Source organism: Littorina saxatilis, linkage group LG16 (genome assembly GCF_037325665.1).
Source record: "Littorina saxatilis isolate snail1 linkage group LG16, US_GU_Lsax_2.0, whole genome shotgun sequence".
NCBI classification, from domain to species: Eukaryota; Metazoa; Mollusca; class Gastropoda; order Littorinimorpha; family Littorinidae; genus Littorina; species Littorina saxatilis.
In genome coordinates this window covers 28,424,568-28,448,312 of record NC_090260.1, presented here as the reverse complement: position 1 = coordinate 28,448,312, position 23,745 = coordinate 28,424,568, and the positions used below count along the sequence as shown (strand labels likewise).

General features: G+C 45.6%; 1 protein-coding gene across 1 annotated transcript in view; it reads left to right on the top strand.

Annotated features, from left to right (window-relative positions):
• The window catches only part of LOC138950747 (uncharacterized), a gene marked incomplete in the record, with an annotated part of 169,686 nt that overhangs the window by 79,620 nt on the left and 66,321 nt on the right, over positions 1-23,745 (top strand). The window contains 18 exon segments of the mRNA XM_070322472.1: positions 36-250; positions 1,078-1,291; positions 1,609-2,015; positions 2,505-2,655; positions 3,929-4,062; positions 4,899-5,172; positions 6,266-6,508; positions 7,044-7,274; positions 7,687-8,283; positions 8,625-8,804; positions 10,908-11,113; positions 12,453-12,537; positions 13,467-13,984; positions 15,583-15,769; positions 17,425-17,703; positions 18,872-19,229; positions 21,557-21,698; positions 23,577-23,724. Coding sequence (XP_070178573.1) covers positions 36-250; positions 1,078-1,291; positions 1,609-2,015; positions 2,505-2,655; positions 3,929-4,062; positions 4,899-5,172; positions 6,266-6,508; positions 7,044-7,274; positions 7,687-8,283; positions 8,625-8,804; positions 10,908-11,113; positions 12,453-12,537; positions 13,467-13,984; positions 15,583-15,769; positions 17,425-17,703; positions 18,872-19,229; positions 21,557-21,698; positions 23,577-23,724 — 4,569 coding nt within the window.

The window sequence follows — 23,745 nt, the reverse complement described above, 5'->3', positions numbered from 1 at the left end:
ACAAGTTCTGTCGTTATATTGTTTTTACTGTGCAGGAAGCGGACAGTGCATTCAGAACGCCGAGTGCAGCTCTCCCCTGGGAGGTCTGTGTCAGTGTAAGACAGGCTTCTACGACCAGGCCGGCACGTGCAAAGTGTTTGAACCTCCGGGTCGACCTTGTTCAGGCCTTGGACAGTGCGTGGACAATGCAGAGTGTTCTTCTGCCGTCAGCGGCGTCTGTAAATGCGACTCTGGCTTCTTTAACCAGCAGGTGGGTTTTTGTTTTGGGGGTTACGAGGGGGGGGGGTTACGAGGGGGGGTGGGGGGTTGGGGCACGTGCAAAGCGTTGAAACCTCTGGGTCAACCTTTGTTCAGGCCTTGAACAATATGTGGAGAACGCCGATTTCACCTCCCCCAAAGGTGGATTTTGGGCTTTGTTTTGTTTAAACAGTGCATGGTTGATTTATAATTTTGTGTTCGAGGGGAGGGGAGAGAGAATGCTGAGTGTTCTTCTGCCCTTAGTGGCGTCTTTCAATGCAGCCAGCCAACAGGTGAGCAGTAATAGGCCTAATTGTTTTTAAGTAAGCGGTTGAAGTTGGGGAACGCTATTTTCAGAAGCGGGCACAATGCTGGAACAGACTGATTAACAGAAATAGCTACAGAGAGCGAGAGAAACAGAGATGATTATATTTGTGTCTGAATAAGGTTATACACATCTTTTATAAGAGAAAAACTGCGCGTATGGAAGTTGTTTTGTGTGTCCTGTGATGCCGAAGGTCGTCCAATGTGTTGGTTGCTTTAGTCAGCATTAAGAAGTACTGATTACACAACTGTCAAAGATAATGTTTTCATCCACATATCAAAGTCGTTACCAAAGAACTTCTCGTAATGCCACTTTCTCAGACTACGAACAAAACGTATTCCACACCACCCCCCCCCCCCCCCCCTCTTTTCACTCTGTATCACAAAATGAAGGTAGGCTGACGTAGAAAAAAACCCACTCCCGCCAAGGCTGTGTGCTATTTGTGTAATGAACATCTACCAATCCATTATCGTACTTAATGTCACGGTTTATGTCTAATTTTTTTTGTTTCTCAGGGGACATGTACACCAGTCAAAGGCCCTGGCGAAAAGTGCTCGAAGACAGACGAGTGTATCGAAAACGCTTTCTGCGACCAAGTGCGCGGCACTTGCCAGTGCGGAGCTCAGTTCGTTCAGATCTCTGGAGCGTGCGAAGACGCCATCCCGGCCAAACGACCCTGCACTGGTCTTGGACAATGCGTGGAGAACGCTGAATGCACCTCCCCTAATGGTAGATTTTTGGCTTCGTTTTGTTTAAACAGTGCATGGTTGATTTATAATGTTTTGTTCGGGGGAAGGGGGAGAGTGAGAGTGAGATAGGGGAGGAGGGAGAGAATGACAATGACAATTCTTTATTTGAGAGAGAGAGAGAGAGAGAGAGAGAGAGAGAGAGAGAGAGAGAGAGAGAGAGGATGAATTTAATTATGCATCTAGGAAGACCATCAAAGGTCGATGCCCAAGTGTATATATTACTTGGATGTTGTTTATCTTGCATTTCTATTTATAACATCACGATTCATTTCAAGGAAATCTTGTTTTAACTCAAAGGTGGACTCTGCGAATGCGGCAAAGGGTTCTACCCCAAGAGCGGAGTCTGCAACACCAACATCCCGGAGAAGGACCCTTGCAGAGACACCTCGCAGTGCGTGGAGAACGCCGTGTGTTCCACCCAGACCGGTCGCTGCACGTGCCAAGATGGTTTCTTCCCTCTAGAAAGGAACTGCAAGAAGAAGATCGAAGCGCAACAGCCGTGCGGAGGGCTTGGGCAGTGCGTGGATAACGCGGAGTGTAATTCTCCAAATGGCGGTGTGTGTCTGTGTGGCGTCGGTTTCGTGGACCAGAACGGCGCATGCGTGACGCCAACGGAAGCCGGAAACCCGTGCACTGGAGAAGAAGAGTGTACGCCTAACGGTGAATGCGCTGAGACCTGTAGATGCAGGGAGGGGCAGTACAAGGTCAGTTTACACATTTGAAAAAAATATGTGTGCGTATATTTTACCTGGTGTGTGTGTTTGTGTGTGTGTGTAAGTGTCTGTGTGTGTGCGTGTACGTTTGCGTGTTTGCATGTGTATTTGGTGGTGGTATTGGTGGTGTTGGGGATGTTTAAGTTTTGCTTACAATAAATAACTTTATCTTGAAAAATGAGAACGAATTCTGTCCTCTGTGGTTTTATTTTTATCATTCTGGGATGTTTTTGTTCAAATTTATCGAACCATTTTGTGGAGTGCTATTTTCAAACATCTTTGATAACCTCGATTAACACAGGGACTTCAAAACATAGTTTCCCCAGCACCAACGTAATTTGTCAGAACTGGATTGTTGCAAAACGAGACAATATGTTGCTTTAACCGTGTGTCAATGCATTAGGTTTCCACCCCTGATTATTTCGAATCGCGATCTTTCACAAGGGATACGTGATTAGCAAAGTTGGCCTATATTTTCAGGACAAAGGTGCTTGTTACAAGAAGAAAAACGTGGGAGATCCTTGCTCTCTGGACGAGATGTGCAAACAGTACGCCATCTGCTCAGCCGAGGTAGGGGGGTCCTGCATCTGCCAGAAAGGCTTCGTGCCACAGCAGGGCGGCTGTGGAGGGCGTGAGTATTTGATTGTAGTTGTGTGTGTGTGTGTGTGTGTGTGTGTGTGTGTGTGTGTGTGTGTGTGTTTTAGAGTGTGTGTGTGTTTTAGAGTGTGCGTGCATGTGTGTGTGTGTGTGTGTGTGTGTGTGTGTGCACGCTGTTGCTATTGTACATCGCTGTGAGCATTAAGCGAGAAGGGCCGATTAATAAGTGTTCATTATTATCATTATTATTATTGATTGACACAGTAGAACCCTTCCAGTAAGACCGCCACAATCTGACAAAATCAGGTCTTTAAAGGAAGGAGGTTTAAATCAGGATAAATTAACAGAGGGGATGAACAGAAAGTCTGAGAGAACAAGGTCTGTGAAAAGGTTAGGGGGGGGGGGTCGGAAAAAGGGGGTTCCACTGTATAATAAAATAATCCCATACCACACAAAGAGTGGTCTGCCTATTTTGTTTTAACGACATTTAATATAGGTCTAAACAGGGCTCCCCACGGACACCTATCATTGGCACAAAGGGTCAAAATTCCCAAAAAATAAGGCCTTAAATGAATAAGGCCTTGGCTTATTTTTTTAAGGCCTTATTTTTGGGATTGTTGACCCTTTGTGCCAATGATAGCCACCCGTCCTGGGAGGTCCCGGGACCCCCGCTTTTAATGTTTAGAGGGTCCATGGACCCCCAAAGCGGAGTTTCAGTGGGTCCAAAGAATCCCAGATCCCCAAACCCCTGTGTACATAAATAATGCATTGTGATCGCGAATAAGTAGGGTTTTTATCACCAGAATATTCGAGGAGGACACTTCAACTATACCTTGTCAAATGCAACAAACACCCACACTTCCAACTTCATGACTTCTGGTCTTATTTTTGTAATGCTAGCTGACGATTACTGAAAAGAGTACCTACATGACGCACGACAAAGAACATTAAGTGCGTCCCGGGGCCCGCTCTTCAAAGGTTTAGTGCGTCCCGGGACCCCTTCCATGAATGTCCAGTAAGTGATTTCGGCTTCTAGTGCGTATAGGACGCAGGGACGCACACTTTGGGGAGCTCTGTCTAAAACATCTTTCTATTGCAGTAGGATCATTTGCTACGCAGAATCTTATGGTATAACTTTCGAAGCGATGTAAGGGCCTTTTCTTTGGTATTATACCCCAATGTCATTCAATGCTTGTTTATTGTGAGCTTCTGTTTAAAATGTACTGTGCACACCTTTCGCTCTAACATTTACAGAGAATTGCAAAGAATTAGAGAACTTGGATTCAAGCCATGTGTCTGTGCTGCAGGCATAGCTCCGGGTGATCCGTGCGAGAAGTACGGACAGTGCGTGGTGAACGCCGAGTGCTCCACTGCCGCGGGCGGCACGTGTCTCTGTTCCCAGGGCTACTATCAGGAGGGTGACAAGTGTTTCCCTCAGAAGGCGAGTACTGCTGTCTCTTGGTCATTGGTGACCGTGACCGTATTTATTTTATTTTATTTTATTTTATTTATTTTATGCAATTTATATTGCGCACATATCTCAACCACGGATTCAAGGCGCAGGGATTTATTTATGCCGTGTGAGATGGAATTATTTACACAATATATCACGCATTCACCGCATTCACATCGGCCAGCCAACCTCAAGCCTATTAGGGCGAGCATTCACCTTTCACGGCCTATAATTCCAAGTCACACGGGTAGCCTATTTGGTGGAAATTTTTATCTATGCCTATACAATTTTGCCAGGAAAGACCCTTTTGTCAATCGTATGCTCACGAACGTCAATTCTTTTGTTCTTCGTTGCAAAGAGCCTATGATCAACTGCGTTATGAACGCTCATAGTTTAATTATTTCATCTTTGACCGGGCCGACTTCTGCTGCCATAAACTGACGTAGTTTCTTTTTTGTATGCCTAAAACCAGCGATGTAAGATCACAGAGACAACCCCCTCACGAGCAAGACAGGCCATTTTCCGCCTGAACAGAAATATTTTAATTTTGGATGATTAATGAGATGAGGATGATTATAATGATGTTGCTTTGGATTTCCAATTTGGTTTGAGACTTTTGTTTTTAAATTGTGGATGATTAATGAGATGAGGATGATTATAATGATGATGCTTTGGATTTCCAATTTGGTTTGAGACTTTTGTTTTTAAATTGTGGATGATTAATGAGATGAGGATGATTATAATGATGATGCTTTGGATTTCCAATTTGGTTTGGTTTTTCTTCTGTTTCTGTTATTAACATGTATCATTCTGAACACTTTCAGCCACCAGACGAGATCTGCACGGGAACATACCAGTGCGTGGAGAACGCCAACTGTACGGAAGAACTGGGCGCTTCGCTATGCAAATGTAACACAGCTTTCTTCCCCAATGTCGACTACTGTGCGAGGCGAAAGGCACCCAAGAAACCGTGCTACAAGCTAGGAGAGTGCACCGAGAACGCTGAGTGTACGACCGAAGCGGGCGGACTGTGTAAATGCGACGAAGGGCACTTCCATGCGTTGATCACTGACACCTGCGACAAGCGGATACCGCTTGGTAAGATATTATACTTATTTTTAGATTACAAATGCACGCTGGTGGTATTATTTTTGTTTGTTTGTTTGTTTGTTTGCTTAACGCCCAGCCGACCACGAAGGGCCATATCAGGGCGGTGGTGGTATTATTATTGACATGCTTCGGTGTAAAATAAATGAAATAAATAAAACTGGTGTTCATGGTGCCGATTGGGGCGAACGCTTCGAAAGGAACGAAGGGAATACATTTCAAAATTGAAAGGGAGGAGAAGGAGGCTGTTCCCAAAGAGAGACGTTTAGTTAATAGTATACTTTTGCTGCTTCTTCTCTTCTTTGTAAACAGCCGTCAAGCTTGATTAGCAAATGTCCCGCCTATCAATGCGTTTTCCTCTCTGAAATTACTCCATGCAGACACTAAGAGTGGCAGGTACCCTTAGGATATCCGGAACGACGTTGGTCCGAAAAGACATTGCGTCCACGCACCGCATGCCAAGAGGACAATGTGGCACACAAAATCACCACATGAATAAAAACAAATGAACCAAAAAATAATAGAACAAGAAATTCCTCCGAGGTAGGAAAAACACCCCCGTTGGTCAAAGGGAAATAACCATTCTCACTGCCACCAACTGAGAAGGTTATTTCCCTTTGACCATTAATATCTCCCTCTATAAGTCCTTGTAGAATCTTAATCCACCAATAACTCCCTAACCGTGTGTTTGACTGGTCCCAATTTTGGTAAGGACCGTCTCAGGAATGTATAGAACCTGTTCACCAAGTTTGGTGACGATCGGTCCGTTCATTCTTGAGATCTATATTCGAACACAAACAAACAAACACATGGAGCGAATCCTATACACACCCCTATACCGGGGGGTGTAATAAGGTAATAGGTAGGAGGGCTGTTTGCTAGGACACACAGGCCGTCGACAGATCGTCACTACGAATCACAATTTGCCAAAGTGTAAATAATAGTATTGCATATTTCCAACAGGAAGATCATGCATACCCACGGACCTGTGCGCCTAGATCGCAAAGTGTTCCGACGATAGATCGTCACGAACCACAATTTGCCAAAGTGTAAAATAATAAATAGTGTTGCTTAATTTTAACAGGAAGATCATGCACCCCCACCGACGTTTGCGCCGAGAACGCCAAGTGTTCCGACGACACAGGAGGCGTGTGTGTGTGCGAGGCCGACTTCTACATGGTGTCGGGACGCTGCGTGTTCCGCAAGCCTGTGGGAGAGAGATGTCGGGACACGGGTCAATGCGTGCAGAAGAGCGCGTGCGACAAGGTCACCAAGCGTTGCACGTGCATTGAGGGATACTTCGAGAAGGATGGGGGTTGTCAGACTTGTAAGTAGTTGTTTTTGTGGATGTTGTTGTTGTGTGTGTGGGGGGTGGGGCGGAGAGTGGATTTGTGAGTGTGTGTGAGTTTGGGAGCAAGTATGAGTAAGAATGTGTGTGGGTGTGTGTGTTTGTCTGTCTGTCTTTCTGTTTGTCTGTTTGTCTGTCTGTCTGTTCAACTTTTGTTTTGCTGTTCGCGAGTTTGTGTGTGTATGCCGGAACGTGCGTGTATGCGCCCACGTTCTGTCAGTGCATGTGTTACTCTGTGTGTGTGTGTGTGTGTGTGTGTGTGTGTGTGTGTGTGTGTGTGTGTGTGTGTATAGTCGTGCGCGTGTGTGTGCATGTATGTGTTTGTTTCTGTGTGTATGCACGCACATGTGTTTGTACCTGTGGCTTATCTTCTGTGCAATCATAAGAATATTTGCACCCTGTCAGTGTACAAATTAAAACCATGTACACGCATATCAGCAGGGAAACAATATTCTGTACATGCACGCAGCCTTATAGATTAGCATTCAAACTGCCCCCTTTATTTTCCCTACAGTACAAACTCCAGGCAAGCCGTGCAGCGGTGAAGGTCAATGCGTCGGAAACGCTGAATGCTTCGCGCCACCGGAAGGGACGTGCAGGTGCATGCTGGGATACTACCAAGATGGCGAGAGCTGCAAGACGCCGAAAGGACCTTCCGAAAGGTGCACCGGCAGCGAGCAATGTCTGACAAACTCCAGCTGTGTGCTAGGACTCTGCACGTGTGACACTGGCTTCTACCCAGAAGGTTTGAAAAGTATTTTTGTGTGTACGGATCTGTGGATACACTTTCTTCATGATCGTCATCTTGTTGTTGTTGTTGTTGTTTGTGTTGGTGTTGTTGTTGTTGTTGTTTGTTGTTGTTTATTGTCTTCTTCTTCTTCTTCTTCTTTTCTTTCTTCGTGTTATGTGTTCTTGTGCGTATGTTTTTGAGCTGTAGACATTTGCTTAGTTGTTTGTTTGTTTGTTTCTTTCTTTATTTCTTTATTTCATTTGTTGTAAAAAAAAAATCAAAGTCTGACAACACTCTTTGTTTTCATTATAAAGAGCACCCAATAGATACAAGTCTTTCTGTTGTCGTACGAGCTCCTTTTCATGATACCATTATCTCTTGCCACCGTACACATTTTTCAACAAACTCGTGTCTTGTTGAAACACAGGTAAACTGTGCGCGGAGTCCAAACCTCCAGGAACAATCTGCAGGAGAGCCGGACAGTGCGTGCAGAACGCGGAATGCTCCAGCGTATACGGAGGCGTATGCGAGTGCAGTGCGGGTTTCTACGCGGACAAGGACAAATGCTCCAATGTCAAGAACCCGGGCGAGGAGTGCACGGGTCAAGGTCAGTGCTCGGGCAACTCCGCCTGCTCCGTCACTTCCGGCAGCGGGGTCTGCGACTGCGCGGAAGGCTTCTTCCTGGACTTGTTCACGTGCACGGAAATCGTCCCAGCCGGCGGAAGGTGCACGGGAGACGGTCAATGCGTGAAGCTTGCGAAGTGCTCTCCTGGAGGGCTCTGCGAGTGCCAGAAGGGGTATGTGGCGAAGAACGGGGATTGCGTCAAGAAGACTCCAGCCTCCGAGCCGTGTGAGATGGTAGGGGAGTGTGTGGATAACGCAGAGTGTTCATCAGCGTCTGGAGGTCTGTGCGAATGTCAGGGCGACTTCTTCCAGAAAGGAGGGCTGTGTCACGAGGTCAAGGACGTTGGAAGCGAGTGCGGAGGGTCTGAGGAGTGTGTTGCTGGGGCTGTGTGTAGTGGAGGTGAGTTTCGTGTGTGTCGAGCGGGGTGTAATGTACGATACCTGCGGCAAAGTCAGCAATGATGGTTGCAAAGAATCAATGAGTTACTGAACATGAGTTAATGCTAACGAACAAAAATTGAAAATATTATGAATAAAGAGTTGATCAGTGATGTTTTTTGAACTTTCTAAAATGCCATGTCAGTGGAAGTGAAAGCTGTATGTTTTCTGGACACTTTTAAAAGTAAATTGTCTTTACCATCGGCTGTTTTAAATAAGCTGCCTGCGAATAGATGAGAGGATGGCAAAGGAACAAAATACCACAGCAATACAATGCATGCCATATCGTTTCTTCCACGCCAGGAGTGTGCCAGTGTCCAGACGATTTCTACGAGGATACGGGCAAGTGCCACAAGCGGAAGCTGGTTGGAGATAACTGTAAAGGAGGCCAGTGCGGACAGAACTCTCTCTGCTCCAACTTCTTTGGCGGCGTGTGTCAGTGTGTGCCCGGCTTCTTCGAAGACAGTCGGCAGTGTGTTGGGGGTAGGTTGATACGGCTTGTTTGAATGACTGAATGGGGGTTGGGGGGGGGGGGGCGAGGGGGGGGGGGGGTGATAGATTGTTATGGAGGCCAGTGCGGTCAGAACTCGCTGTGTTCCAACTTCTTTGGCAGCTTCTTCGAGGACAGTCGTCAGTGTGTTGGAGGTAGGTTGATACGGCTTGTTTGAATGACTGAATGGGGGTGGGGGGGGGGGGCGAGGGGGGGTGATAGATTGTTATGGAGGCCAGTGCGGTCAGAACTCGCTGTGTTCCAACTTCTTTGGCAGCTTCTTCGAGGACAGTCGTCAGTGTGTTGGAGGTAGGTTGATACGGCTTGTTTGAATGACTGAATGGGGTTGGGGGGGGGGGCGAGGGGGGGGGGGGGGTGATAGATTGTTATGGAGGCCAGTGCGGTCAGAACTCGCTGTGTTCCAACTTCTTTGGCAGCTTCTTCGAGGACAGTCGTCAGTGTGTTGGAGGGTAGGTTGATACGGCTTGTTTGAATGACTGAATGGGGGGGGGGGGGGGCGAGGGGGGGGGTGATAGATTGTTATGGAGGCCAGTGCGGTCAGAACTCGCTGTGTTCCAACTTCTTTTGTGGCTTCTTCAAGGACAGTCGTCAGTGTGTTGGAGGGTAGGTTGATACGGCTTGTTTGAATGACTGAATGGGGGGGGGGGGGCGAGGGGGGGGCGAGGGGGGGGGGGTGATAGATTGTTATGGAGGCCAGTGTGGTCAGAACTCGCTGTGTTCCAACTTCTTTGGCAGCTTCTTCGAGGACAGTCGTCAGTGTGTTGGAGGGTAGGTTGATACGGCTTGTTTGAATGACTGAATGGGGGGGGGGGGCGAGAGGGGGGTGATAGATTGTTATGGAGGCCAGTGCGGTCAGAACTCGCTGTGTTCCAACTTCTTTTGTGGCTTCTTCAAGGACAGTCGTCAGTGTGTTGGAGGGTAGGTTGATACGGCTTGTTTGAATGACTGAATGGGGGGGGGGCGAGGGGGGGGGGGGGGGTGATAGATTGTTATGGAGGCCAGTGTGGTCAGAACTCGCTGTGTTCCAACTTCTTTGGCAGCTTCTTCGAGGACAGTCGTCAGTGTGTTGGAGGTAGGTTGATACGGCTTGTTTGAATGATTTAATGGGGGTGGGGGGGCGAGGGGGGGTGATAGATTGTTATGGAGGCCAGTGCGGTCAGAACTCGCTGTGTTCCAACTTCTTTGGCAGCTTCTTCGAGGACAGTCGTCAGTGTGTTGGAGGTAGGTTGATACGGCTTGTTTGAATGACTTATTGGGGGGGGGGAGGGGGGGAGATAATTGTAAGAGAGGTCAGTGCGCTCAGAACTCGCTGTGTTCCAACTTCTTTGGCGGCGTCTGTCAGTGTGTGCCCGGCTTCTTCGAGGACAGTCGCCAGTGTGTTGGAGGTAAGCTGTGAGGTTGAGGTTGTTGAAAGTTGGGGTCGGCGAAAGAGATAGGGGTAAGAAAGAGGGTGAAGTAAGGGGGGTGGGTGTGATTAGGGGGGGGTGGGTGTCAGTGAAATGGCGAGGAGTTTCTGGTTCTTAAGTAAGGTTGCTTCTTCGCACAAGTGGGTTTGTTTGTTTGTCTATATCTGTCCGTTTGTTTTCTTTGAAGTTGAACATTGCTTTCAAGCATATTATAGAAACGGGTGGAATAATTAAGGGAGGTGAAGAGGACAAGGAAGGGGATGGGGAAGGGGAAGGGGATGGAGATGTGTGTTCTGAGAAAAGAAAACAAAAGTTGAATGAGCTTTGAAGGTAGCTGACAATTGTGTGGGTTCTGTTCCTGACTGCCTTTAGGACAGCTGACGATAATCTGCGCTGTCTGCTTTGTACTCCTTTTTGTCGCTCTGTACCGTTAGTTCTATTGTCAGAATTAAAGCTTTACATTTTAAAGATCAGTTTTCTCCTGTATATATATAACGTGTATTGGGTTTGTTATGTTCAGAAGAAGAAAAACACATATCACAGGAAAACATGTTGTCTCTCTTTGGCGGAATCAGATCTGTATTGTTAAAATGATGGTAATTACACCAATCACTCCAAAAAAAATCGCGTTTATCTCATCGATAATTAACTTTCTTTTCTTATTACCAGTGGAGCCACCGGGGTCTCGTTGCACAGGTCAAGGTCAGTGTGTGCTGAACGCGGAGTGCACAGGGGGAACATGCACGTGCAAGTCGGGATTTTACCAAGACCTACAGAAGTGTTCCCCCTTGCTGAAACCAGGCGAGATGTGCACCGATCCTTCACAGTGCGTTCCTGACGCCACCTGTGTTGTGGACGTAAAGAGAGACATACAGGTAAGTTGTTTGCTAGATGAGCGAACATGTAGCCAAGACCTGTAGGCCTACGCGTACGTGTAGATATGACGTCACCCGTACACGTCTCGGAGAATTGGTCTAGATGATGCTCACCGTTCTCCAATGTTCCAAATGCGAGTTATCCATTTTCCTATACGTTGTTTGCCTCCCAGCAAACGCGTGACGTAAAAACTAGATTCGATGACGTTACCCTTACACGTGCTGAAAAGTTCCACATTTAGATCTGGCTAGTAAGAGGTGGGAGACAGGGGTAGGAGCGTGGGTGCCTAGTGAAGGGGATGAATGATGGATGCAAACCGATGCGAGACCCATCATGGTGTGTTCCTGACGCTTCCTTACTTGTGGATGTCAAGAGAGGCATACAAGTAGGCTTTATGATATATTGTCCGTTTGCAGTAGGTTTTATGATATATTGTCCGTTTGCAGTAGGTTTTATGATATATTGTCCGTTTGCAGTAGGTTTTATGATATATTGTCCGTTTGCAGTAGGTTTTATGATTATTGTCCGTTTGCCCTTAAACGTGGCCTTTTCGGTTATATCTTCCGATCTACACTCATTTTTAAGGAAGAAAGGGAATTTCTCTTAAATATAATGTGTGCTTTTCTCAACCCTAAAGTCACCCAAGGTAATCAATTCTTCCTGATAACTTTTTAATAATGAGCAAAATGTGGACGCTTGCCTGGTTTTTGGCTCACGTAAGTGTAGCCTATGCGATCGTAACTTTGTCTGTCTGTGCGTTTGTGCGTGTGTGTGTGTGTGTTTGTTTGTGCGTGTGTATGTCTGTGGTAGAAACTTTAACATTTCGTCATTTGAAGACGTCACATTATGACGTAAGAGGGTTAGACGTCACGCGAAGGAATTACTGAAAGTCTCGGTCATTGTTATTTTGAGCGGGCCGAGACTAGTTGGCAGTCGTGTCCCTGTAAGTAGGCTACATGCAGACAGACAGATCTAGATCTAGTGTCTCGCTTTCTTGCACAGTGTCACCTATATGCTTACTGTGTGTGTGTGTGTGTGTGTGTGTGTGTGTGTGTGTGTGTACTGTGTGTGTGTATGTGTGACGGAGTGATTGAGTTTGTGTTACTGTTTGTCGATTTCTTACGTGAGCCTTGAAGGCTTCGCCTCTTGTTAGAATAAGTTTTGATCGCTAGAAAAACAGCTCCATGCATTGCTGATACATGAACAACGTGTGTGTGTGTGTGTGTGTGTGTGTGTGTGTGTGTGTGTGTGTGTGTGTGTTTGTGCATGCGTGCACATGTGCTTGCGTGCGTGTGTCCAACATAAAAAAAGTTTCAATGCTGCCGTCTTGTCTTGCAGGTGTGTGAGTGCCAGCCAGGCTTCTACAAAGGCAATGGCCAATGTGAACAGCTCAAAGACGCAGAAGAAAAATGCACTGGTCTTGGTAAGCAGAGAGTCTTTTGTTCTCGTGGGAATTGCATTTGAAAAGCAAAGGCCGGGGTCACTAATTGTCTATCTTTTCGATCGAAGTAATCACCTGCTACATTCGTGTCAACTGTATCTTTGTCGTTTAGAATGTATAGTATTCTATCTAATGAATTTATTGATAGATTTTCTTTTGGGACAATCGTTACCAGGAGTGAACTTCATGTGAAAGTTCTTTTTACTTTCGTAGAAAAGGGTACAAAATTCCCGGCAACGCAAGAGAGTGTTGAGATAGGTAAAAGTAATGTGCTTTTTTTCCTAAGGCCAAACAAAAATATATGTTGGTTTAGGGTAACCTGACCGACCCTATTTTTTCCCGCCGACCCTAAAACTTTTGTTTCATTTCTCAAAAATACAAAAAAACTTTTGGCACATTTTGCGAACCATACCGAGACTAAGGGAAGTAACCTCCTTTAAAATCGACTAAATTTATTCATTTATTTATTTAAGTTTTGTTTTTAAAGCAGATTTTTCGACCCTATGTTTTTTGGTCACGTTACCCTGAACCAACATATATTTGTGTTTGGCCTATATGCGTGGGCTCGTTTACTGAACAATGTTTCCATGATTGGGTTTCAATAAAAATAAAAAAATTGGGTCTACTCCAAAGCTTACCATTTTGGTTTGATCACATTGAGATTAGTTAGTTAGTCGTCGCGATATAACCTTCGTGGTTGAAAACGACGTTAACACCAAATAAAGAAAGAATTAGTTAGTTAGTTAGTTAACTGTTGCTTAATGGGTCCAGCGGACCATTTAGGCCAAATCAGGACCCCACATTGAGATTGAACGTCCTCTGAGACAGTAGGGGCCAACAAGAGACATGGTTGGTGAGTACGCTACGCAATCTATTAATCATTAGATTTATGCTCACCTTTTCTCTCTTAGGTCAGTGCAACCTAAACGCAGAGTGCAGCACACCGTACGGAGGTCTCTGTCAATGCCAGGACGGTTTCTACAACTCCAACGGCCAATGCAAACTTTTAGAAAAAGCAGGACGGCCCTGCACCGGCAAAGGACAGTGCGTCACCAACGCCGAATGCTCCAATGACGTCAGAGGCGTCTGCGCGTGCCAGGAGGGCTTCTACAACGACGACGGCGCATGCGCAGAAGCCAAAACCCCGGGAGAGAAGTGCGAGGCGAAAGGGCAGTGCGTGAATAACGCGGCGTGTCGATTCCCGCGCGGAATCTGTGAGTGCGAGAGCGGCTTCGTCCACGACAGGGGCACGTGCGTCGCAGCCATCAAGGCGGGTGACCCGTGCCAAGGTCTAGGTCAGTGCGTGGACAACGCGGAATGCACCACCGCCCTGGGAGGCCTGTGCGAGTGCCAGGACGGCTTCTACGAAGTAAACAAGCGATGCGTGCCCAGCGTCAAGGTCGACCTGCCATGCGTGGAGACCCGACAGGTAGGAGATACAGTGGAACCCCGCTCCCGTTAAGACCTATAAAAAACAAGAAATTCCTTCGAGGTAGGAAAAACACCCCCGTTGGTCAAAGGGAAATAACCATTCTCACTGCTACCAACTGAGAAGGTTATTTCCCTTTGACCATTAATATGTCACTCTATAAGTCCTTGTAGAATCTTAATCCACCAATAACTCCCTAACCGTGTGTTTGACTGGTCCCACTTTTTGTAAGGACCGTCTCAGGAATGTATAGAACCTGTTCACCAAGTTTGGTGACGATCGGTCCGTTCATTCTTGAGATCTATATGCGAACACAAACACACAAACACATCGAGCGAAACCTATACACACCCCTATACCGGGGGTGTAAAAATTCGTAGAAAATCGTAGAATGTCAAACCTTGTACTGTTAAATCGATCCCCTAATACATGTAGACGAATTCCCCAAATAACTCTGTCGGGTTTGTATGGGTTGTGAGAGAGTGACTGCCCTTGATATTTTACTCGGACAAACATCGGAGGGGCCAACCTATAGCGAGGGGTGTGTCGAAAGATATGAGGGCCCCAAAGGGGGGGGGGGGGAGGGGGTATCATCACGATCACGGGAAGGGAAATTTTTAGCTTTCACGATCACAGTTACCTTGATTTTTTGTTTTGACGATCACAAACACCTTGACGAATAGAGGATCATAGAGTGTGATACAGCTGTGAAAAATGTACGTTGAAAATAAAATGCTTTGCAATAATGCCCATCACTATCACGAAAACAAATTACGATCACGAGACTTGATATTTTTTTTCATCACGGATCACGGGCAAAGTCCCATCACGATCACAGAAATGGAAATTTCGGCAATCACGGTCACAGAAAGGTCAAAAAACGCCAATCACGATCACGATTTTAAACCCTTTGGGGCCCTCACCTATGGACTGGAGCACGTGTGACTTTATTTGTCAGAGAAAAAGCAAGGGCATTCACTCTTTCACAACCAATACAAACCCGAGAGAGTTATTTTCGAAATTCGTCTGTTCGGAACATTAGTTTTGGAAATTCACAAAAGTCAAACTATTATGACCTATAATAGTCAATCAATCAATCAATATGAGGCTTATATCGCGCGTATTCCGTGGGTACAGTTCTAAGCGCAGGGATTTTTTTCAAATTTTTAAAAAAAAATTTTATGCAATTTATATCGCGCACATATTCAAGGCGCAGGGATTTATTTATGCCGTGTGAGATGGAATTTTTTTACACAATACATCACGCATTCACATCGGCCAGCAGATCGCAGCCATTTTGGCGCATATCCTACTTTTCACGGCCTATTATTCCAAGTCACACGGGTATTTTGGTGGACATTTTTATCTATGCCTATACAATTTTGCCAGGAAAGACCCTTTTGTCAATCGTGGGATCTTTAACGTGCACACCCCAATGTAGTGTACAATAGTGGTCATGAATAAGTTAATGTACACCAAATACAAAATAAGTAGGTCAACAAATGAAGCAGTTATTACCGTTTTTGTGGGTTGCAATTCTTTGAGTCACCCTATACTTTGTATTGATACATGGCGAAACAAATTTTTTTTCTCTTCAGTGTGTCAGTAACAGTCAGTGCGCCCCAGAGACCGCGACGTGTCAGTGCGACGAAGGGTTCTTTGCGTCGGCTGAGGGTAACTGCGAGGAGAAGAAGAAGGCGTCACAGCCGTGTGGAGGTTTGGGGCAGTGTGTCGACAACGCAGAGTGTAACTCGCCTCAAGGAGGCATCTGTCTTTGTCTTGAAGGTACGTGGTTTTGCAAGACTATGACCGTTTCTGTCTGTCTGTCTTGTCTAACTGTCTTGTCTTATCTTGTCGGTATGTATGCCTGTCTTGTCTTATTTGTGTCTGTCTGTAGATTTCGCTGAGTGTAACTTGCATCAAAGGGCATCTATGTTTGTCTAGAAGGTATGTTGTGTTTTATGGAAAAATTGTATTGTTTGCATTGTGGTGCATTTCCTGTCTTAGATCTGACACTGCGAAACAAATTCCTTTTCTCAAGTGATAAAAATAACTGAGTGACCCTTGAAGATAACATAGTCAAATACTGTTACAGAAGATAAGTCAACGCAGCTGAAGGAAAATTTTTTTATCGAGTTATCTGTTAGACGATTTATGCTTTGGAAAAGAATATAAGTCGAAATCTCTAGCGCTGTTGAATCTTGTTTTTCTTTACAGTTCAGTTTAAAGGCATTCCTTAATTGAGCCTGAAGCTGATTTCGCGAAGTCTTTTAACCCAAAACCCAGTGCTAAAGCATGGTGCAGCCAGCTTCGTGTATATCAGGCTTTAGAATGGTTCTTGTTCAACTTTGCTCAATCTTGTCATATATATCTTCTTCTTCTTGCGTTCGCCGTCACACCATCAGTTTAGTCTGCGAGACGAATGACGTCGTGGCTTCCAGGTCTTGTCTGCTCCCATAGAGTTTGGTGCGGAGAGGGACTGATGCTGGCCACACTTTGTCTCTGATTGGTTTGAGTTGGGGGCATGTCATTAAGACATGTTCTGGAGTCTGGTCTTCCAGACCACAGGGACAGGTTGGTGATGGGGTCAGCTTCAGCTTCCTGAACATGTGGGCGTTGAGGCGACAGTGACCAGTTCGTAGTCGCATGATCACTACTTGCTGCCATCGTTCTAGGAGATGATATGCGTCTCTCGTGGATTGTGGTCGCATTGCTGCCTTCACGAGGGTTTTCTTTTCATATATATGTTTTCAATACTTGTATCGCCCCCCTCCCCACCCGTTCCCCCAGCACCCAACAACTTCAGGTCATTGTAAGACTTCCTCACTTTAAAGGTGGTCGTCTACATTTTTGCTTTTTTTCAATAATCTTATGGTTAGATTTCGATACAAAATTATGTCCGATGATGAATGAACCATGGGGGGAAAAGTTATAGAAAAAAAAATATATGTATAAAACAAAGATTTTATTTTTGGGTGGCGTGACTCACGCTTCCAATGTTTTGTTTTCTGTTGGCTGAGAACATGTGCTTTGCCTAAAAATACTGACCAATCAAATTCATGTCACTATGCTTATAGCCACGCCCAAACAAGTGCAGCAACAGTTTGACACTGGAGCGCTGTCCACGCTTTTTTTTAAACGCACGAAATGCACGGGATTTGAGAGGAGTTTTGCGCTTGGCATTTTCCAAATAAGGATATCCTACTATGAGTACTACGCTGGAATACTACAATGGATTTTCAAACGGCTACACTGGCTTCGTCTTTCCTGATCGAAAGGGGGTGTATTGTTGATATTTGTAGATAATAGACTCTGCATTTTAATGGTCAAATGGCGATTTCGGTATAAAAATGTGGACAAGGACCTTTAAGTTTAACATTTAACTCAGTATTGCCTACATTTCAACAACTCACACCTTTCCTCCCTCCGTATTCACACAGGCTTCTTCGAGCAGAACGGAGCGTGTCTCACGCAGACAGAAGCCGGCAACCCGTGCACAGGAGAAGAAGAGTGTACGCCGAACAGCGTGTGCGCTGAGACGTGTCGCTGTCGCGAGGGCTTCTACAAGGACAAGGGCCAGTGCTTCGAGAAGAAGCTGGTGGGAGACCCGTGCTCCTTCGACGAGATGTGCTCGCAGTGGATGATCTGCTCCTCGGAAGTCAGCGGCTACTGCATCTGCCAGGAGGGCTTCTTTGAGCAGAAAAAGATGTGTGGAGGAAGTGAGTTAATTAGTTCTTGGGTTTGCTTTGTCAGTCTGTGGGTTTGCTTTGTCAGTGTGTGGGTTTGCTTTGTCAGTCTGTGCATGTCTGTGTCTTTCTGTCTGCCTCTTACAGTCTGTCTGTTTGTCTGTCTTTGTCTCTGTCTGTCTGTCTGTCTGTCTGTCTGTCTCTCTCTTTCTCTCTCTCTCTCTCTCTCTCTCTCTCTCTCTCTCTCTCTCTCTCTCTCTCTCTCTCTCTCACGCGCAAGTGTGTTGTGTTCCTTCTTGCGTGTGTGTGTGTGTGTGTGCATTACAGTATGTATCTTTCAAAAACACTCCGTCAATAATGCTACAAACATAATTTGTTAACTTGCAGTTTTACAGTTCCTTCAAACCGACTGCTATTTTTAAATAGTTTTGGCGGTATAATTTTGTCTGCAAAAGACATTTGCTTTTGCAACATTTTGGGGCTAAATAGCTGTCACTTCACGTCACCTTTTACGGCCGTCGGCTTCAAAAGTTGCTTATTTTTACAATCATGTGTCACGGATTCAAAAGGTGTACGCTATTCTGCTGTTGTTCTCACCGTCTTTATTTATTTATTCATTTATTTTATTTATATGTGAGATTTATACAGCGCTTGACGTTCTCTAAGCGCTTTACATATTAATTTCTGCCGTGTGAGATGGAATTTTTTTTACACAATATAATTATCACGCATTCACATCGGCCAGAAAATCTCAAGCCATTACGGCGAATATTTACTTTTTACGGCCTATTATTCCAAGTCACACGGGTGTTTGGTAGACATTTTTTTTTATCTATGCCTATACATTTTTGCCAGGAAAGACCCTTTTGTCAACCGTGGGATCTTTAACGTGCACACCCCAATGTAGTGTACACGAAGGGACCTCGGTTTTTCGTCTCATCCGAAAGACGAGCACTTGAACCCACCACCTGGGCTAGGAAAAGGGGAAGAAAATTGCTTACGCCCCGACCCAGGGTCGAACTCGCAACCTCTCGCTTCCGAGGCAAATGCACTTTACCACTCGGCCACCCAGTCTCCACTAACGCCTGTGATCTTCTGTTGTCCCTTTTTCCTCCTGCCTTGTGTCCTCCTAAAGATTCAGGCAATCAGAAAACCATCGCGTAAAGAAATGCAGAGCTGATTTTCTCCATCTTCCGTTCAGGGATTCCACCCGGAGATGCTTGCGCAGAAATCGGCGCATGCGTGGTGAACGCGGAGTGTTCCAACCCGACAGGCGGGATCTGCCAGTGTCTGTCCAACTTCTACCGCGAGGAAAAGGAGTGCCTCGCCCTCAAGAAACCGTCCGAGCCGTGCGCGACCACAAAAGAGTGCGTGCCCAACGCCAACTGTTCACAAGACTTCGGCGCCCTCGCGTGTCTGTGTAACTCTGGTTTCTATGACAACGTCGGGCGGTGCGACAGACGGATCAAGCCTCAGAAGCCGTGTTCGGGTCTGGGACAGTGTATTGAGAACGCCGAGTGTACTTCTGAGCAGGGTGGACTGTGCCAGTGTAAAAAAGGGTGAGTTGAGTTTTCATGACTGTCTTAATTTCTTACGAGATTTGTGGGTGGAGTTGTTTTTTTCGCTTGTTGGTTGGTTGGCTGGTTGATTTATTGTTTAGTAACGTTTTTCTTGTTTTTCTCCCTTCAGCAATATTGTATGTAAGGCCAAAAAAAAAAATAGGTGTGGTTACGGTAACATAGCCAAAACAAATAGGGTAGGAAGGTAGGCAATCACCTTTTTTTTTAAAACTTTTTTTTCTAATGTGTACAAATCCTATACTTATTTCCTACTTGACAGGGAAATAAGTGTGCGACTCGAGCGCTTTCGCTTTCATTGCGTTTTCTGCACTCGTTTTCTTGTTTTTTATGTGTGTTTTTTTGACAAATGTAATAAAAAGTTATAGGGTCGGCCCCTAAAAATAGGGTAGGACGGGTTACCGTAACCACACCTATTTTTTTGTAGGCCTAATGGTATTGTATCCCCAGTTCATCGCCTGCAGTCCATGTTGTTATGTGTGTGTGTGTTCGTCTGTGTGTTTGCTATATATCTCAGAAGATATGCGCAGCCAGTTCGATACAGATTGCGTTCGATGTTCTTTTCAGTACAGATTTGTGGCTGCTGTTTTTATTGATGAATGTGCTTCTATCCTTCCATGAATTTTGACGTTATGACCATTCCTGGGCGTAAGACTGGCGAAGTGGTGGGGACAGGCAAATATATTCACGTGAAAGCAATGCTCATTTTTTCCTATCCCGATTACAAATGACGATTACACTCGATAATAACACTATACATAGTAGAAAACCAAAAGAAATCGGTACTCACCAACACAAGACAGGGTCGAATTATCGCCTGTGGAGACTTCATCGGGACAACGAATACACAAGACAAGTCGCGTGAACCGATATAAAGACATAAATTTAGTCAAGATCAACACCACAAACCAATCATCGCCGAGATTACATTCAGATAGTCTCGGCTAACCATACCGAAGACCGAGACGGGTCACGCTCGCCTCCTCGAAGCACGCGTCCGTAGTAAGCTTACTTACTTTTGATTAGGGCTTTTGTGAACAAGAAACAATTAACAAGTGGATCTATCCCATCTCCCCGCCCCCCCTTTCCCCGTCGCGATATAACCTTCGTGGTTGAAAACGACGTTAAACACCAAATAAAGAAAGAAAGAAAGCTTACTTACTGAACCTATTTCCTTTCATTCTGAGCATAATTTTAGAGTAAACATGACATATCTATATATTTTTGAATTCAGGAGAAGATAAGGAATACAACGCAATCAATTTTAAATTTGTTTGCGAAAAATCGATTTTAATGACAACTTTAATGAGCAAACTCATTAATTAATTTTTAAACCTCCAAGTTGAAATGCAATACCAAAGTCCGGGCTTCGTCGAAGATTACGTGACCAAAATGTCAACCAATTTGGTTAAAAAATGAGAACGTGACAGTGCTGCCTCAACTTTCACAAAAAGTCGGATATGACGTCATCAAAGATATTATCCCAAAAAAACGTCTGGGGATATTATACCCAGGAACTCTCATGTAAAGTTTCATGAAAATCGGTCCGGTAGCTTTCTCTGAATCGCTCTACACACACACACACAATAACCCCCCTCGTCTCGATTCCCCGTCTATGTTAAAACATTTAGTCAAAACTTGACTAAATGTTAAAAGCAAAAGCAAAAACAGCACACTATACATATTTTTCTGACCAGCTTTATGAATGTCGCTGGTACTACGATGTGCTGAGACCGCAACACGGTGGCCTAGTGGTAAGGCGTCCGCCCAGTGAGCGGGAGGTCGTGGGTTCGAACCCCGGCCGGGTCATACCTAAGACTTTAAAATTGGCAATCTAGTGGCTGCTCCGCCTGGCGTCTGGCATTATGGGGTTAGTGCTAGGACTGGTTGGTCCGGTGTCAGAATACATGTGACTGTGTGAGACATGAAGCCTGTGCTGTGACTTCTGTCTTGTGTGTGGCGCACGTTAAATGTCAAAGCAGCACCGCCTTGATATGGCCCTTCGTGGTCGGCTGGGCGTTAAGCAAACAAACAAACAAACAAACAAACGATGTGCTGAACGGAACGTGCGTGAAGAAGATTACATAACTCTGGATAACAAAATTTTTGACCAGTTTTGTGAATGCTGCAGGTACTACGATGTGCTGAACAGAACGTGCGTGAAAAAGATGACAAAACTCTGGATAACAATTTTGTTTAGCAGATTTGTGATTGTTGTAGGTACTACGATGTGCTGAACGGAACGTGCGTGAAAAAGATGACAAAACTCTGGATAACAATTTTGTTTAGCAGATTTGTGATTGTTGTAGGTACTACGATGTGCTGAACGGAACGTGCGTGAAAAAGATCCCCGTAGGACGGCCGTGCAAGCCTACTGACGTGTGTGCTGACAACGCCGAATGCTCCTCCCCTCTGGGCGGGCTGTGTCGCTGTCAGGGCCAATACTACAAGGTGAGGACATAAAGATAGCATCATGCTGTTGGTGATCATGATCATGATGGTGGTGGTGGTGGTGATGATGATAATGATGATGATGATGAGGAGGAGGAGGAGGAGCAGAAGAAGGAGGAGGAGGAGGAGGAGGATGATGATGATGATGATGATGATGATGATGATGATGATGATGATGATGCTCCTCTCCTCTGGGCGGTCTGTGTCGCTGTTAGGGCGAATACTACAGTGTGGAAAAAATAGAGATATGACGACAATGTTGATGTGTGCGTGCGTGTGCGAACGTGCGTGCGTGCGTGCGTATATGCGTGCCTGAGTTGTGTGTACGTGCGTACGTTGTGTGTGTGTGTGCGTGTGCGTGTGCGTGTGTGTGTGTGTGTGTGTGTGTGTGTGTGTGTGTGTGTGTTCCATTCATCACCCTATGATTGAAGTGTCCTCCGGGAATACTTCGACGAAAAAAGACACTTCATATTAGTAATGCGTGATCACAATCTATACATATAATAAAAGAGAGTGTCTGTCTGTGTGTGTGTCTGTCTGTCTGTGGTCGCCATACCTCTGAGATGGCAAGAGGCAGGAACAAGATAGTGTGCACGTACACTCCCTAGGTGCCGCAGATGTGCACCTGGGTTTTAGTTTCTTGATTCATTGTTTCCTTTCTCAGATTATGGACCTCCCATTTATTGAATACAGCCTATATGGTGCAAGACCAGTTCAGTGCCTACTGTTCACCTGTAGCAAGCACATCATGCCAGTGATATTAGAGACTCGCTATTGCTCCTATGAGGGGAAGAAATGAAGAATGAAACATTAACTGGACAGTTCCGGAAATTTCTAGAAGGTAAGGGAGATAACTGTTCACCTGTAGCAAGCACATCATGCCAGTGATATTAGAGACTCGCTATTGCTCCTATGAGGGGAAGAAATGAAGAATGAAAAATTAACTGGACAGTTCCGGAAATTTCTAGAAGGTAAGGGAGATAACTCTTTTTTGTCTGTGGTCGCCATACCTCTGAGATGGCAAGAGGCAGGAACAAGATAGTGTGCACGTACACTCCCTAGGTGCCGCAGATGTGCACCTGGGTTTTAGTTTCTTGATTCATTGTTTCCTTTCTCAGATTATGGACCTCCCATTTATTGAATACAGCCTATATGGTGCAAGACCAGTTCAGTGCCTACTGTTCACCTGTAGCAAGCACATCATGCCAGTGATATTAGAGACTCGCTGTTGCTCCTATGAGGGGAAGAAATGAAGAAAGAAAAATTAACTGGACAGTTCCGGAAATTTCTAGAAGGTAAGGGAGATAACTCTTTTTTTGTATCCAAACAAAGGAGGTAAAGCTAATGATAATGGGATAGCGAGCGTCTTAAATTGCTACAGGGCTCCGCTTACTCCCGGGCGAAGCCGGGCTTAACTGCTAGTGTGTTATAAGTACACAGGGGCTTTGGGTCCCCTGGACTTTTGGGACCTTCTAAACCTCCGCTAAGGAGTTCCATTGACCCTCTAAACATTCAAAGTGGGGGTCCCGGAACCCCCTAGGTAAGGGGTCCGTGGGGAGCCCTGCAACATCCTTGGCTGTGAGTTCAGCGGCTTGTATAAATGTAATGGGCAGAATATACCTGCGCAGTTTCAGCGGGACAGACTACGCACTGCCTATTATTTATGCCGCGATATAGGGATTATGACGAGTACGTGACCTGTTTTCCTTTCATGCAACGTGTTACCGGGCTGGGATAATCTGCAGTGCGTCGTCGGTCCTGCTGAAGTAAGTTACATATGTAAGCGGAGCCCCTATTGACACATACTATCAGGAAAGTACGAGTCCTATTACCACTCAACTAGTCAATCAGATGGTCACTTATCTTTTCCATTTGCAGGTGAGCGGACAGTGCGTATCACGTAAGCCGGTGGGAGAGAAGTGCCGAGACTCCGGACAGTGTGCTCCCAGCAGTGGGTGTAACAAGCAGACTAAGCTGTGTGAGTGTGTGGAAGGCCACTACGCACTGGGTGGGAAATGCTATCCAAGTAAGTACAGTTCACTACTTC